The sequence below is a fragment of the Macrosteles quadrilineatus genome, unplaced genomic scaffold, assembly GCF_028750875.1.
Source record: "Macrosteles quadrilineatus isolate MER2022 unplaced genomic scaffold, UCM_ALF_1.0 Scaffold_5__1_contigs__length_97177068, whole genome shotgun sequence".
NCBI lineage: Eukaryota > Metazoa > Arthropoda > Insecta > Hemiptera > Cicadellidae > Macrosteles > Macrosteles quadrilineatus.
In genome coordinates, this window is record NW_026542598.1 from 33,678,486 (window position 1) to 33,695,967 (window position 17,482).

The following is a 17,482-nucleotide window of genomic DNA, read 5'->3' on the forward strand; positions in this document are numbered from 1 at the left end:
TGTTCTTTGGGCCAAGCCACTCAAAAATAACTTTTGTATTCATAGTTAATGATAGACAATAATCTATCTATATATTAATAGGCAAGCATGTTTCTTTAAAACCTTTTTTCTCAGCTCGTGTGCATCGTAGGGAAAATCTACGCATACCGTTGGAAAGCTATTTTCCTGTAGGTGTGCAGAATCCCTTTATAAATTTAAATAGGCTCAAAGATAAGCACAAAAAATGAGTTTAAAAATTTGAAAAAATTAACATGGATCTTATGCGTTGCTATGCTGGTTACGAAATAACAACGAAATATAAACAGAAAATCAAAACAAATGGAGGAAACTCCAATCACATGTTTTATTTACAGTGTGGGGTGAAAATAGATAAGTGAGTACATTACATATTTTTGGTCGAGTTTCGACCACTGGACGACCTCTCGTATTATTAATTATGCACTTTTGGCTTCATGGGTTTTGGGGTGGAGATAGAACCAAGCTCATAGGTAATAAAATGACTGTCCTAGGTTGGGGAAATGAGTATTTTTTTTGTGTAAACTATCTGTTTAACTGAGTCTGGAGATGATCTCTGGTTTTCATGCTACTGGAGACTGTAGAGGGTTCATCTTAATATTCCCTGACTCTGACAGCTTTAACATTGAAATGAAATGTGTTTATTGTCCTTAGAATTTTTACAAATTATTGACAAAGTCATACAACTGCTAAGGTTTATAGCATAGTCAGTTAATAAATACAGTAAGATAAAATATAGCTAACTACATAAAATGAGACATCTTACAATACACATTTTAAATATTACAATAATTGAATAGGTAATCTTATTTTTATTGTTTGTACCGCAACATTGTTAGATTTAACTATTAAAACTATGGTCTGAAAGATTCCCTTTAAATCTTAAATTAGCTGAGTGGCTATAGTGCTGTCCTTCAAACCTGAAGGTTGCTGGTTCGATTCCGACCAAGATCGTTACCAGACTCAGGTGCCACTTGTCATTGTTCTACTAATTACTGTAAAGATTCTTTCTAACAACACAGGCCAACGTCTGATAGTAAGAAGACCAGAGTTTGGACCGTTCCCTTACAAAACGCATTAATAAGTGCCACTGGCATAGATAGGGACAATAAAAAAGAATTAAACATTTTTAGTGAGGATCCAAATTAGTTTTGGGTTTTGTATTCTCAAGAATATAAATTTATTCTTTATTTGTACCTGTAGTAATATTTGTGTAATGGTTAAAACAATATTAGGGACTGTATTTCATTTAATTTTATGTATTGCTCTTGTATTTAGTGCACATTCTCAGTCTTGTAGTTTAAATTATCATTCTTATGTTTTTATCTAACAAGTGCAACAAATTTTTGGTTTTAAAATGGGTTTTTTATTGTAAAAGTTTTAAATGTACAGCTCGTGCCATCTGAGCTGGCACTTGGCCGATCGCTACTAGTACCTATTTCAAAAACATTATGTCCCGTCATGCGGGTTGCATCAACTGTCCTCGCGACCCATCTGAAGGCGCTCAAGTACATAATACAAGGGGAGTCAACCCCGTGGAGGCAGCAGAAATGTTTGCAGTCCGGTCTTTTCCTTACCTCCACCCTCCTCCCGCCTACACTGCCCGCGCTAGGCCAAGTGCCAGCTTAGGTGTCACGAGCTGTACATATATCCATGAACTAAACATTTGACTCATGATTTAAATATAGTTTAGCTTTCAAATTTTATTATTTATATGTGTCATTAATGTCAGTATCAATCGGTTTTGCTTTTCTTTTTCAGGACAATTCCACAATGGCTGACAAGAGAACTACTCCTCACTTTGACATCAAAACCATCCTCAAGTCATTTAAGCCAGTTGTGGACGACTCCCTGTTGTCAGATGCACCTTTGGTTGAAGTTGCCGTGTGCAAAATAAAAGACAAAAAACACATTTCAAGATTGGTTCTAGAACTCAACGACAAACTACCAATCCCTACGTTGCAGCACATGAAAAGAGTTTACCAGGACTATATCATTCTGTACTTGACATCGGAGCGAGACGAGGAATGTTTAAAAGATGACAAACTGGACGTCACAGGACTGGATTTGGATTCTTTGAAACTCATACAAATTCCCAAATCAATGCCAAGAACTTTAAAACAATATTCAAGAGTGAAGTCGATATGGTCTTGTTCTTTTCACGAAGATAAATATCTGGAGAAGTTATTGTCCAATACATTATTCACGGTCGGGGAGATGGAACAGCACTGCAGGTGGATGAGAGAAGCTATAGGTGCAGCGAGAAGAAGTAAAACGTCAGTTGGAGCTGCAGTTGTTGATCCCGTCAACAAATCTTTGTTGGCTGTAGCAGCAGATGATAGGCAAACTCATCCTATAAGACATGCGGTCATGGTGGCTGTGGATCTGATCGCTCGTTCTCAAGGAGGCGGTGTCTGGCCGGTGAAAGAAGATGACTTTGTTTTCCAACGTGATGTGCAAAAACCAGTTGTGACTCACGGCAAACGAGATTTGGAAGGGGTGGAAAAACCTGTGGGTCCCTATTTATGCACTGGCTACGACATCTACATCACCCGAGAACCTTGTGCAATGTGTGCTATGGCCATGGTGCACAGTAGAGTTAGACGAGTGTTTTACGGGTGTGAAAGACCGACGGGAACTCTCGGATCTTTGACAAAAATTCATACTCTCAAAGGACTCAACCACCGTTACGAAGTCTTTAAAAACCTACTTATGGAAGAATGCTTGGACCTGTGTGGGTAGTAGAATTACAATAAAGCTTTTTATTTTACATGAGTACCTACTTAATTTAAAATCCTCTTTCATCTTCAATCCATGGTTATTGTTAAAAACTGATTGATTGAATATTTTCTGGAACCAATTTACATTTTAATAAAAGTTAACACTGTCAACAATATCACTATTTCAATTAATAAAATTTTATTTGAGTAAAAGGGATATAAATAAAATACATCTTTTGCTACTATTTAAAAATGATCAGAGAATGAATCCAATCTAATCTAGGTGTCTCCAAAATTGGAGACTCAAAATTGGACACTGAGTTTACGATTCGGCTTTATGATAGCCAGTGTGACTGGTCATAATTGATCGCCATAGTAACATCTTGTAAACGTTTGTATTAAATGATAATATATCAGTATATCAGATTGTTGGAAGACACATTTTATTTAAAATATTCTATTTCTATTTTTAATTGAAGAAGCTTTTACGATGCTGATTGCGATCTAGTGTTTTGTCCTGTTGCTGCACACTCGATCTCTTATAGGCTACCACTAATTATCATGAGCAAGTGTAATTATAGTCCATGATGCCGCCAACAAATTGTCAGTTATTTGGGTCAACTAAGAGCAAATAGAGCACCAATTGGCAAATTACGACCCAGCGTCGAGTAACCAGTCAGCTCATCGCATTAGGCGAAGAAATATGTTCGTCATACAAGTTGTCTTCCCAGAACCTATATCTGCAGCAGGAAATGTTAAGACTTGTTCAATAAACTTTGTTTGTAATTTAATAATCTTGTCTAGGTCGAAGTCTTAGGGTCAAATGATTTCAATTAAGCCTAGTCACTTTCGAGGCAGTGGTGATGCATATTATCAGCAAAGTGGATTTGAGAAATGAGTACGAGTACAGGGATGGGCTTTATGTGATGCTTTGTGTTGGATTTTTTATTGACCGAGATCATCTGATTATTTTTATGGAATCATAATTAAAAAAAAAACTAAAAGAGAAATGACCAGTCACATTTGGGTTTAGTTTTGAACCATCAGATCTGGCAGACTCAGATTGGATAAAATTGATTTGAAAGTGAGCATTATAAACTGTAAATGTTTCAATGTTGTTAGGCCCTACATGTCGCTTTAATGTAAGTGTGGTGAAACAATGGATGGCTTTTCATTCCTCTGAGAGAGTACTTGTCTATTAGATAGCCAGTTCCATCATGAGAAAAATACTGTAAGTAGTTTTTGATCGACTTATGATCACTCAAAACTGAATCCAGTCGTCCTAGATCATAGGGCTAAGCCAAAGAAACAGTTGGGCTGGTTATAGTCAGTAACAAAGCTACACAAGGTATTTAACATCATTCACTTATCTTTTATATTCATGTAAATACCCCCGCCGCAGCAAACCTGCAAATTAAGGGAATTTCAATTAACCTGGTTGGATTTTCAAAAAAATATTTTCTTTAAATTTATACGATTTATTTTCTATTTAAATACCATTAAGTCTAATATTACTGAGGTTTGCAGCTACAAGAAGGCCTTAAGGTGTGATTTTTTTTTATTGAAATGTTAATAGCTAAGTATAAAAAAAAAATAATTGCCAACATTTGACCAAAATCCTTAAACAAGCAAACTACATCATTTTATTAACGAAGATGAGTAAATATTTTGACCACAATTGATAGTGTTTGTTAAATTAAAACTAACATGTAAATTTTGGGTTATAACCGTTTTGATAACATGCTTCCCCCTTCCATTAATTTGTCGTACACAAGGCAATAATTGTTTAAATAGGCTCATTCATGATATCATTTCCATTACTAAAGTCAGTGTGAATGTGGGGAACTGTGCACTGATGCTATGAAGACATTGTCGCGTTAGTGTTGTGCTTTATTTAAAGTTCTAGAGGTAAAAAAATCATTTTCCAAGAAATTTGGTGAGGAATTGGGTTTCTTATTTTTTGGAATCACTGCAAGGTATTTACCTACGTTAATCAATTCAATTTGATATAATGTGTAGATAGTACTAATAATCAGCATTTAAATTAGTTTACGCCTAATGGTTATAGTAAAAATGGTTGGCCTAATGGTAAAAACACTTGATCAACTTACCTGTAGCAGCAAACCTAAAGTAGTCTACTCATAAAAATAATAAAATATGAAATAAATCTTACAACTTAAAGAAATATTGTAGTAAAAATCCAATCAGACAGATGAAGATTCGCTTACTTTTTCAGGGAATACTTACACTTTTTGCGGTGGGGTTATTTTTTGTTTTATTTATTTTAAATAAGGCTTATCACAAATGATTACAAATATAATCAAAAGCTGGTTGGTTAGTTGTTGGATGTATTGTGTAACTTGTGTTGTGTTCAGTCCAGTGAGTGACTACTAGGTTGGTTGCAGTTAGATAATAATGAGCAGCTCTAGTGTTAGTGTTGTGTTACTGTTGGTGCAGTGTAGAATAAACTGTGAATGTGACAGAGTGTTATAACTCTCAGTGTTACTGGTCATTGGCATTCAGGTATGTTTAAATTTTGTGTTGGCCTCGTAATCAATTGAATGGTCTGTACTGGTTTCGTTGAAGATAGTGTTCTCTATAGATAGAAATTATGACAGAGGATTCTTATTGATAGTTTGCGAAGGGATGAACATTTCTTCATTTGAACCCTGAGAAAATACATTTAATTAGATGATTTGAATTTGACTTGATAATGTAAAGAAACAGCTTGTCAAAAGTCTAGAGCTGCAAGTCATTTCTTTCCAATATCCTTAATTCATTGGGGTTAAAATGCAAAAAACTCGTGACCCCATCTCAATTGGTAATATGATGTAATGGTAAAAACCAGTGGCAGTTACAAGGGGGGGGGGCAAGCTGTAGGGCCTAATGACCCCCCAATTGGACACTGAAAATAAAAATTTAAACATATATTTTGTAAAAAAAACGTAACGGGGTTTTTTGGACACACTTCTAGACATTTAAAATGGCTTTTAAAAGTCACCAAACGGCATTCCAAATTAAATTTCCTGGTGGAGGACTTGCAAATTTTCCCCAGCCCCCCTCATGGTGTAGATCACCCTTGGTAGCCCTCCTTGACAAGGTCATAGAACCGCCACTGGTAACAACAGTATAACTAATAACTTAATGGGGTTAATGCTTAAGTGGAGGTCATTGTGGAAAACATTTTGAAGCATTTAATGAGACAAAGAGGTTAAGTTTCTATTTCTTATGCAAGAGCACCGAATGAGACAAACAAAACAATGGTTTAAATAGTTTTGTGCATGAGAATCTAATGAGACAAAAGAGATTGTTTAGTTTCTCATTTTTTGTCCATGAGTACATAATGAGACAGGCTGTTTAATTTCTTATTTGTGAGCACAGAATGAGACAGAGGTTTAGTTTTTCATTTCTTGTTCTAGAGCGGGTACAGAGACAAAGGTTGTTTGGTTTCTCATTTTTTGTCTAAGAACACAAAAGCGGGTTTTTTCTCATTTCTCATGCAAGATCACCTAATGATGATACAAAGAGGTTTATTATCTAATTTCTCGTGCGAGGGCTCCTACTGAGACAAAGAGGTTTAGTTTTTTATTTCTCGTTCATGAGCACCTAATGAGACAAAGAGGTTTATTTTCTCATTTCTTATGCGAGAGCACCTAATGAGACAAAGAGGCTTTTTAGTTTCTCATTTCTCGTGGATGAGTAGGAGGAGTGGTCGGTCCATTACTAGACAATTGTCACATCCTGTCTCATGTTGAGCTGGGCAACACTGTTGTTGTATACTCCTCTGAGTCAGATACATGATTCTAATAATTCACGAGTTCTTTTTTGTGTGTAGTTATTTTAGTGGTGTTAATTTAACGTCCTTTAAGAGATTTTTACCAATATTTCCCTTACATTATCATTACATTTGTATTAAGTAGCAACACCATTTAGGTGTGTATTTAAAGCTAAATATGAACATCAAAATTAGTGTATATGATGATCTATGTAGCATTTTCTCGGGTTATTAACTGTTTTATTAGCCAAGACTTATTAAAAGCCTGATGGTTAAGAACAGTTTGGCCCAGTCTCAAACCATCAAAAAGCTTGTGGTTTTTCCAGGATTGTTTATAATAATATTGAATTGGTAATTTGGTCTGTAATCCATTCAAACAAATATTTTAACCCAGACGCTCCAAACAATAATTAAAATGAAAAACTACTTTCACGATCAGTGGCGATTCCAAGGGGTGGAATAATTAATATAACATACATTTTGTCATATAAACAACAGAGGTATTTGGACACAGTTTTAGTTAGATGTTAAAATTACCATTAGAAAGTTACCAAAAGGCTTTATATGAAAGGCTTTATATGCAGAACATAAAGTACCCTACAATCGCGGTCTTCTAGGGACAACTATGTCAAAATCAAAACATCACTATTCTTATGGTGAAGAATAATGATTCATCGATTTTGACATGGTCGTCACCAGACCTCTACAATAAGTGACCGTATCCAGTGGAAGCCTGTCCAGGAAGATACAAATATTTTTCAGAATTGAACCATCAACATTTTGAGTCAAAAAGTGAATAATTCTAAACACTGTGGCACCACTTTGAAAGTCAATTACCTGTAGAACACAAATATTATAGTTTTCATTTGGTGACTAGACAAAACAAAGTCTTGGAACATTTTTTCACTTTGTGGAAAAATTTATTTGTCAATTTTAAATCCCAGTCAAAGGTCACATTAGTGTTATCATCAATGCAATGATAATGAGCTGGCAGTTATTATATCAGTCCGTTTCTTATATCCACCTGATGCAGTTTGGATTTGTGTAAGTTCCAACAAATAGTTTTACCTAAAGTCAAGAAATTGGCATGCTCGTAGAAAAATGTAGGTTTGAATTTGAAAAGACGAGTTGGTTTATTCCGGTAGTCTTTTACAGAGAACTATAAAATTGAACGGTCATTTTGAATTTCCCCTCAATGGATATGGTTGTATGTAGTCTCAATTCGTACAAAACTTTTGACAATCACTTTTTTGATTTAGAAACTCTTAACTGAATCCTTCTGTTTTGAGTTAATATAACTTGTCAAAGTAATACACTCTTTTCATTCTACTTTACCATGTATTTATGGATTATTACCTCTTTAAATCGACAAATTAATATTAAAAGATTTTTTTTCAAACTATCAGAAAACAACTGAAGTTTTATGAGTCTTAGCTACTTGGACACTCAAAGTGACTGCGAGTAAAATCAGAAATAGATGTTGAAAAGATATCTTTATGTGCTTTAATAACTAACTCTATTTTAACGCTATTTTTTTTAGATTAGTAAACCAACAGCTTACGTTAGCTCTTCAATAGTCAATGCTCTTAGCCATTGAAATGAATGAAATTAAATGAAATGTGTTTATTGTCCTTTGAATTTTTAGAAATTATTGACAATATCATAGAACAGCTCGAGTTATAGCATAGTCAGTTAATAAAGAAAATATAGCTAACTACACAAAATGAGACATGTTACAATACATTCAAAGTCTCAGGAAATTACACTGAGCTTAGTAATTGTTTGGATATGAACCTACAACCCTGGGATAGATGTCCTGCACTCTTAACTCAACATTAGCTGCACCCCATCAGTAAATAGATACGATGACCTCGAGAACTTTTGGAAGTCATGATCTTACATGGTGAAGTAGTAATTATCAGGAATTGTTTGTTTATCAATATGTTGATATTAAAATAGGTAATGTTTTTGTACTTATCATCCAAGATTAGAGATATTCAGAGTGAACTGATAAGGTGTTTGCTTAACAAATTTGTGTACAAAGACAGTTCAATGCCTCATTCAAATTTTCTCCTGTCAACATCTGATGTGTATAGTGATGTGGGCCGGGTAAATACCCAGTGGGTAGGTAAATATAAATTGGGTATTTACCCGGGAATTTACCCCAGGCCCGGGTAAATACCCAAAAACTGGGTATTTATAATTTTTATTTAAGTTATAGAAGATTGAGATGTTTTTTTGCAATTATCACCCTGTAAGGATAGTAAAATGATGATAAAATGTGTTAATTAAAATTTCATATGGTCACTACTAGCATTTTACTTCTGGGTACAATCGCCATAAATACCCAGGTCTGAGCATATAGCATAATCGGCATAAATACCCTGGTCGCATGGTTGCACTGGTCCTGACCTGTTATGATTTTTTAATTTCTATGATGGATAGATGAATTTATTTTATTGAAAGTGAAGAAAAATAATTTGCAAAGTAATAATTATCTATTTTTATACTTATTTAATACGCAAGCAGATTTTTTGTGACAATTACTCCTCCGAAAACTACTGAACCGATTGTCATGTTTTTGGTGTCATTGGAAAGAGAGTTACGTGAACTTGTGCAGGAAACTTTCTTTTTACGGAAATACTGAGAGAGAGAGGCCCTGAAGCCCTTTAAAGTTTTTAATTTCTCCATAAGATTAACATTGGAAACAAAAATTGTTATGAAACTCCAGCTGTTGTCAGAAATCAAAAGTGAGAAGAAGAGCATGTTAATTATAAACAGTTAATAAGTTTGCTAATTTAACAGTACCTACATACATTTGCTGACTTGGTTGAAATTCGTTTTAAAATAACGCCTATAATATTGCCAGCAATTGCTCGAATTCGAGCAACAGGGACACTAGTTAATTATAAAAATTTAACCTAGTAGTGGCCTAGGCGTGTAAACAACTTAAGAAAATAATTCAAACTCAATCTGTAGGATGGCAGGATTTAATAATATTTTTGTTCTAGATCTTTTGTTGGTATCAATGGTATCAAAAAAAAAAAAACTAATTTCATAAACTTGTGATACAAAACATTTAAATCTATAGCACAATAAATCTTTCAAAACTATATTAAGTTAGACCAAAAAAGAGGAGATACATTTTTTTAGTAGGTTTATCCAAATATATTATTTTTTCCAACTAAGCGGTAACACAGAAAATTTTAATTACTTTTAGTATTCTGCCATTCTGCCTTAGGTCTCTCTAGCTTTCCAAGCCATTTATACGATAAAATTTTTTAACCATCATAATTTAATAACAGTAGAAGTAGGTTTAGGTTCATTATTTCTCTGATGAGGGGTTGTCTTGATAAAAAAATGAAACCCCATTCTTATTTAGTTTTATTTAAAAAAAGTGCTAAATCATTAAATAAAAGGTACTAGCAAAGCTTCAAGTTACTGTAAAAGGTGTTATAGACTATCCTAATTTTTCATGTAATGATAACAATAACATATTTAGGGGTGAATATAAATTAATTTCAATTGATTTCATAAATACCCAAAATACCCGGGTATTTATGGATTTTGGGTATTTACCCGGGTAAATACCCAGGGTATTTACCCTGAGTTTTAAATACCCGGGTATTTTACATCACTAGATGTGTAACATAATTTTCAGTCGATAACTAATGGGATCTTTTTTAATTTAATTATAGTTATAGGACTCCTTGAAACTGAAGAAAAATCAGAGTAAAACTATCGTTTAATCTTATCCTGTGGTACACCTCTTCCGTCTGTGAGAAATTTTCAAGATCTTGTGGTGCATTCGATTACCACATGAATCGCAGAACCTCCAATAAGCGTAATAATAACCAAAACGTTCAATAATCATAGATACTCATTAGCAAGAACCTCTTAACTTAAAGCTTTTATTAAAAAACGCCAGCTGTTACCAGAGTTTTTGAGCTTTCTTCACATTCTTCACGACAAACAACAACGTTGTTCACAACAAACGTTGTTCACGACAAACAACAAAACGCGATGTGTTGTTTCTCGTGACGTATTTATAGACTTTATGACGACCTCTTCGGAGTGATATTTATGTTCCTTCATCGCCTGATGATGGCCCCACAGCTGGGCTGAAACCGGTCGCCGCTCATCGGTGACATTGATCACATTGACAGATTAAAGGTATTTTAACCTCTAGATTAATTTATATTTGTGATCAGGAGGCAAAAAACAACAGAAATAAATATAATTCATTACATTAGTTAGCCTGCTTCCAGTTTTCTGATACCGTTGATTACATATACTTAAGTTTGTTACTGATGAGTGTTTACCAATAACTCGTTTGTTGAAAGTTATATTTTGTGCGTATCTTCAAAGAAAAACTTGATAAAATTGGACCCAATTGGATCAATGAATAATACGTAGGTTTAGAGGGTAAAAGTCATAGAGTTTTTATTTACAATGGCCCAGTTTCAGTTTACCAATAGTGATACAATATGAACCGCTGAGCGTGCTTGTGTGAACTTGAGTATGTGATAACTGCAGTGGCTGTTCGTTTATTACATGGATTGTGTTTATCAAGCTGTTGGTCGGTTTAATAGTGTCCTTATCAGCTGATAGCACATACAAATCATTAACTTTATCAACCAATGAGTTATCATTTTAAGTGTGACATGACAGATCTTTTGGGCAATGAGCCACTGCCGCAACAGGTGATATTTTCTCATATTTGGTCGAGATTTCACTTAGATTTTTTGTTATGTTTATTTTATTTAAGTTTTCTTTTGATTGGGACGCTGGTGCTTAAATTGACAGAAATGTTTTACTAATGTAGGTTCAGTATTTTTTGTCACTAGGGTTTTTGTGATGTGTGTAAATGGGCTTCATTTTGTTTTTTACACTGGGGGAAATTTGATAAAAGGTTACATCACTTATATCATGTCAGCCAGATTTAACTCTGTACCTTGGCTATGCGCTCAGAAAACATATAGTAGCCAGGCTACCACTCATCCTACATTCATCTCCATTCATACTTGGCTTAAAATACCTACTATGTATGGTCGCCATTTCATTGAACAGTATTAACAGTATACTGACAACATATTATATGGGTGGTTCAGTTTTCCACCACAATACATCCAACTCTCAGAAAGAGATCTTTCTTCTTTTACAAAATAAATTCAAAGTGCAAAGCCGTTGCTTCGCCTCTTCGCCCAAATGATACTGATGGGCCAATCCTCCAATCTCATTTAAGAATACCCTTCAATAATCTTTTTGTAATTTCAAAATACTTTTTTCAAACTCTAACCTGTGTTTTATTATGCTTGGCCATAGACATCAGATAACGATCTTGTCATGACGAATTTCAAATAATTAAAATCCAAGTAAAGACAAGAGTGTTGTTTTGGAAGACTGAAAGTAAAACTTTTCTGCTGGCTTCAGCAAAATAAATCGCTATTTTATTTCTTACAACTAAAACACAAATTTTTGCTTGATTATTAGTATTTTAAAAATTACTATTAGTAATGTAGCTACTGCACTTTATTCAATAAAAGTAATGAAGTTTAACACCCAACTAACCTCAACTAAGAATATTTACTTGTTTCAGGTGTGCTGAATGATCGACGGTTTGAAGCCATCAAGTTCCTCTCCCTACGCTGTCTGCTCCGTGGAACGTTGTTTCTGGATCCCTAAACGGGAGAAGAAGAGGTTTCAACAACGGGGAAACTTCTGGTTGATCACCATCGCGCAGTTGAGCAGACGCTAGACAGAGCGGCGCAGACCATGGCGTGATCCCCTGCGCGAGGTCATGCACATCGGGGAAGAGGGTTTGAACATTTCCAGAAGTATCGTCCTGTTAATGATAGTCGGTCTACCTCATCAGTATTATAAGATGGCTTTTCTCCAGATACCTCATTCTGCCTTGCCGGAGAAGAACAGTAAAGATCCCCCATCGGCCGATCAGCTAGGTTTTCTTTAGGCTAGTGTTAGTATAGGCGTAGTTTCCGAGTTTCTCTCTATCTTTACTACATTGTCGTATTTGTGTGTGAAACGTGTAAAGCTGTTCCCTCCTCGGACTCACCGTGGCATTGATGGAATACTTGTTGATGACTGAAATGATGGATCCCTCGTTCCTGGACGACGAGGCGCCGGGTGTGTGTTGGGGGCAGTGGGCGTCGGAGGGCGACCAGAAGTCGGGCAAACGCAAACAACCGGAGGACAAGACAGAACAGCCTCCAAAGATGCAACGCAGGGAACAATGTGAGTATATTTTGCAGGGTATTACAGTATAGCCTCAACAACAAGAGCCTTAATAGCGAGTTACCCTTGATAAGAAGTGTCATATTCAAATACCCTTGATTTTCTATCACCCCTGATCATATCTTATAGGAAACGTCAAAGTAGATGTTGGTCATAACCAGTCCTATATGATAATCCTCAATTGCTATTGTGGTTTTAGTGTACAGTAAAAAAAACCTTGGGAAAATTGGAAAGAGTAGAAATTTGTTTGAATTTGGTAAATTGAGTTGACAGGTTCGCTCAGAAATCTAGGTTAGGGTTAATATAAGTAGGTTTACCCTGTGAGTCTTACACTATTCACAACTGGGTTCGTGCATTAAAAATTTCCCCTACGCAAAAAAAGAAAACAACCTTTATTTTTCTCTATGCTTATTTGAAACAATTTTAATTTGTAGACCTACGGTTTGAAATATTCCAGTCATCTTAATTTTTCCATTAATTTGGTTAACAACGCTTGTCTTTTAAACTTTAAACTGTAGATAAATGTAATTTTCTAAAATAATTTCAGATGGTGACTAATAATAGTTTTATTGAGTTTTGTACTAACTTTGCATTATGAGACTTGTAAAGGCCAGTGTAAACGTTAGCAAAGTTATTAGGTTGTTGATATGGATGGGTCATAAGTCATTGTTCTGATAATGCGCCGCAGACATGAGAAGACCTATTCCATCTTTGACGTTTTCAGGTCTGTTTACTAAACAATATATTCTAAAAGTATTAACATCATAACAACTCTTGGTTTAAGTATCATTGAATCGGCCATACAGATTTCAAGCACTTTATTAGCTTACTGTTTTAAATGTTAGGTTATGTTTGTGTTTGATTAGAATGATACCCTAGCTGATGAACCAAAACAAGGTTAGAAACCACCAATTGAACTGTTACAAGAAAAGTTTGTAAATTAAATATATCTATGGGAAATAATTATTTGTAAATAAACGTATAAAAGTTGCACAGAAAGTTTCTATTGTCATTGCATGATAAGGATTGAGCCCTGGACTTTCATACTAGTTAGTTCATTTAATGACTCCTTGATTGTGTTTGGTCAAATTATTCTAAACCCACTAATGTATTATATTTGTATTTGTGTGACAGAAATTGCAACTTTTTATACACTTTAATTGTAGTGGGGATTTTGTTTGTATCTAATTTATTCTTCTACTAGTGTCCCTGTTGCTCGAAATCGAGCAATTGCTAAGTATTACAGGCGTTATTTTAAAACGAATAACAGTTATATTTTTTTATGACTATAAAAGATTCGACTCCAAGATTATGGAGGCCAAAAGTATGTGTTAGGCTATCTAAGAGGTTTAGATTAATGTAGGAAAATAATTTTATTGTAAAATGTTAAGAATATTTGCCTGATATGTATTACATTGTGAAGTATCATTGGCTTTTGAATACTGAAGTAGATTTCCCATTTTTATGGACAAGCGTTAGCTAATTTTCCATTTAGTTAGTTTAGTGTTTAAAAAGACGTAATTGAACTAAGCTGACATCGGGTGTTACTGAACAAATAGGATATCCATCTTTACTTTTTGAAGAAACTGATGTAGTCTAACTTAAATGATGCTATGGCTTACAATAAACTGTCCTTTCAATTTGTTTTTGTTAATAATTGTGTGTATTTGACAAACTACATCAGCATATTTTGCCTCGTCCATTTTAGCTTTAAGACTGGCTTTTACATGGGAATGTGATATCTATTTACATCAATAGTCAAAGGGAGTGTCCACTGTCAGTAAGTAGTAGATTTTGATAAAATGCAAATGTTTTCCCTCCTATGTTCAGTTTTTTGTCACCCTTTAAAATTATTTTATATTCACACTATTGCCTAAAAATAAGTTATGGTATTTGAGGAATAATTGCGGACATTTTCCATCACGATAAGAAACAATTTGTTAAGACGCTTCGGGATATGGAATCTGATCCCGTCCTCAAATGAGAAAATACCTAAAACTTAACAGGATTTGTAAGCAAACCCAGCTTAAGCTGGATAATCACGTGGAATAATCTCACAAAATCTGTATAGTAGGCGGAACAACATGCAAAATACTAAATGGAACCTGAAACAATACATTAGCTGAGAACAAAGGTGGGTACGAACAAAATGGGCACGTCTTCACAAGAACCATCTTGTGACACCAGGCTGAATGTAGATGGAGCTCACCTGTCCAACCGGTATTGGAGAAAGCGATGATAGTGGGAAACGGAAATTGTGTCCACTGGAGACCTGAAACAATATTAGAAGTCGTAATGGGCGATCTTGTGACAAAAATGAATTTCTAACAAAGGGCTGGTTTGTTTGTAGACTGACAGTGTGATGTGTTACAGGTGGGGTCAGTAGCAATGGGTGGCAGCAAGTCGATGACCTTCCTGACCCCCTGGTGGTGGACCTTGAGTCATCCTGTGGCCTATCAGGCCTGGCCGTGGACAGCTCTTACTTAAGGTAAAACACTAATTCGTGAAAACATTCTTTCTTTCTCTTCTGGTACATAGTATGTGGGGAAAGTATTGTTTTCGTCAACTTTTTCCAGTTTGATGATAGGGTGGGAAATACTCGGTTCTGGTCCCCTGAATAAAAAAGTTGTTTTTGAAGTGATGTCTGGGTTTAACCTCACAGCGTCACAGCACTACAAACTACATCTGTCGTCTGATTTTAATGGAATTTGGTTTGTTCGTAATAATCCATGAAATCCTCCTGTGTTATTTCATTTTTTAAAATTTTGATTTTTAATAGTGATGTTCCTAAAAATCCTAACGGAAAATCATATTTTTACAAAACGCTTCGAACAATGTTGGTTTAAATTTAGCGTGTTATGTTCCTTTAACTTTTAACGAAATAGTTTATAACCTCCAATAATATACAAATTACATTAAAAAATTTATTGCAAATTTTGTTATTTCCTCTATAAAATATCATATTTACTCGGTTTTCTTGCATTTTATAAGGCTTGTTGACTAGCTTATGGGAGGGAGTATGTGTCAGATTGCTGATACTGTTTATTTTTAATTCAGTAACCTGTGATCAATTCCACCACACTGTCACTAAAACCAATCAAAAACTCATTAGGACGTTTTAAACTTCTTGAGCCTCTTTGTCAAGCTGGGCAGTTCACAACTTTGTTCATCCTCGTCATCATGGAATACCGATAACTTTGTCTTTTATTTGTTTTCTTATTATTTTTGCCTCCTATTGTCCCCAACCAACTGATTCTTACACATTGTACAATATAAACTTTCTTTGACTTTCTTTACTGAAAAAAACTTGTCTTTAAATACTGATTACAGTGCTATGACTAAGCTTTCAAGTCGATACAGATTGTTTTTTTTATGTTACCTTCGTTATAATGTATAACGTGCAGTCGAAGGAATTTTTTACTTAGAGGTAAAATTTGCTATACATACGAGGCCTAGTAAAAAAAGTATGCGACCTAGTCCAGGATTAACTTATTGATCAATTTGCTTTAACATGTCATCTCCTTCAAAATAGTCCCCTTGGGACATCACACGCCTATACCAGCACTCCTGCCCCTTTTGTAAACATGGAACTCTTCCTTCTTAATGGACTTGAGACGAGCTGTCATTATCTCATTTCTGCTCTGAAATCGGGTCCCTTTAAGTGGCATCTTGAAGGTAGGGAACAGCCGAAGTCACAAGGTGCCATATCCGGTGAGTAGGGGGCCTGGGTAGCATTCTGAATGTATTCCAGCATGACTTGAGCAACTTCAAGCTGCAATTCTTTTGGTTCATCAGTCAAGTAGGACAAATTTTTCAGCAACTCTGCCGATAGCCAAATTTTCCCCGTTAAAATTGAATCAACTGAACCAATACTGATTCCAACTTCAGCTAGTTCACGAACAGTAATACGTCGAACCTCCATCACTAAAACGTGAACTTGATCGATAACTTCATTGTCTCGACTTGCTGATGGTCTCCCAGAACAAGGTTCACTGTCCACCAAAGTGCGGCCATCATTGAATCTTTTGTACCACTCTTTTATCTGTGTTACACCCGTAGTGTCTTCTCCAAAGGCTTGCTGAATCTTAAGAATCGTTTGAGCTTGGGTATAACCCAGATTTTGACTAAATTTAATCCTGTATCGCTGTTCCACCCGTTCCGTCATTTTGCTTAACACAAAAACACACAGTTTCACGTTTTGCGGCCACCAACGAACTGACGCCATGTCATTTTTTTTTTTTTTTTTTTTTTTTTAAGGGAGAGGAGGGAAAATGCTTTTACGCACACAGGTAGCCAGCCTGTAGTGTGAGACTCCTTAATCTATCGCAGACTACTCACTAAAAAACCCCCTCTACTCTGTTGGACACAGACCTGGAATTGTTTGTCACATTACTTCAAGTCAGGCCAACATGTTACCTAAGCCCTCAGGGCTCTCACCGTTTATGGCATTTGGATACTTTATGACCTACACCGCATCCCGGTCAAGGTCGAGCTTCTTAGCGCGGAGAATACCCTGGATGTAATGTGACACACAGGTCCAATTGTCCTCACCCTCCGTCATCATCGGTATGACCGTGTCCACCGACAGCAGTCCTACTAACTGTTGAGCCTCCAGGCGGGGCCTTTCCCAACGCTGGCAGTGGAAAAAGGTATGTTCCACGTCATCGGGAATGCCTGGGCAGTATATGCAATCGGGTGACACGGCTTTGCCCATCCTGAA

At 35.5% G+C, this 17,482-nt stretch overlaps 1 protein-coding gene across 4 annotated transcripts in view; it reads left to right on the forward strand.

Annotated features, from left to right (window-relative positions):
* Positions 1 to 17,482, forward strand: part of LOC128995262 (transcription factor CP2-like protein 1) — a 76,258-nt gene that overhangs the window by 15,288 nt on the left and 43,488 nt on the right. For 3 of the 4 annotated variants that reach the window (XM_054420218.1, XM_054420221.1, XM_054420219.1), the window contains exons 2-3: positions 12,110 to 12,762; positions 15,136 to 15,250. In XM_054420218.1, the coding sequence (XP_054276193.1) occupies positions 12,594 to 12,762; positions 15,136 to 15,250 (284 nt within the window). In that variant the 5' untranslated portion in view covers positions 12,110 to 12,593. Of the gene's footprint in view, positions 1 to 5,239; positions 5,259 to 12,109; positions 12,763 to 15,135; positions 15,251 to 17,482 lie in introns of those variants that run through there. The other variant, XM_054420220.1, reaches the window with a different exon arrangement.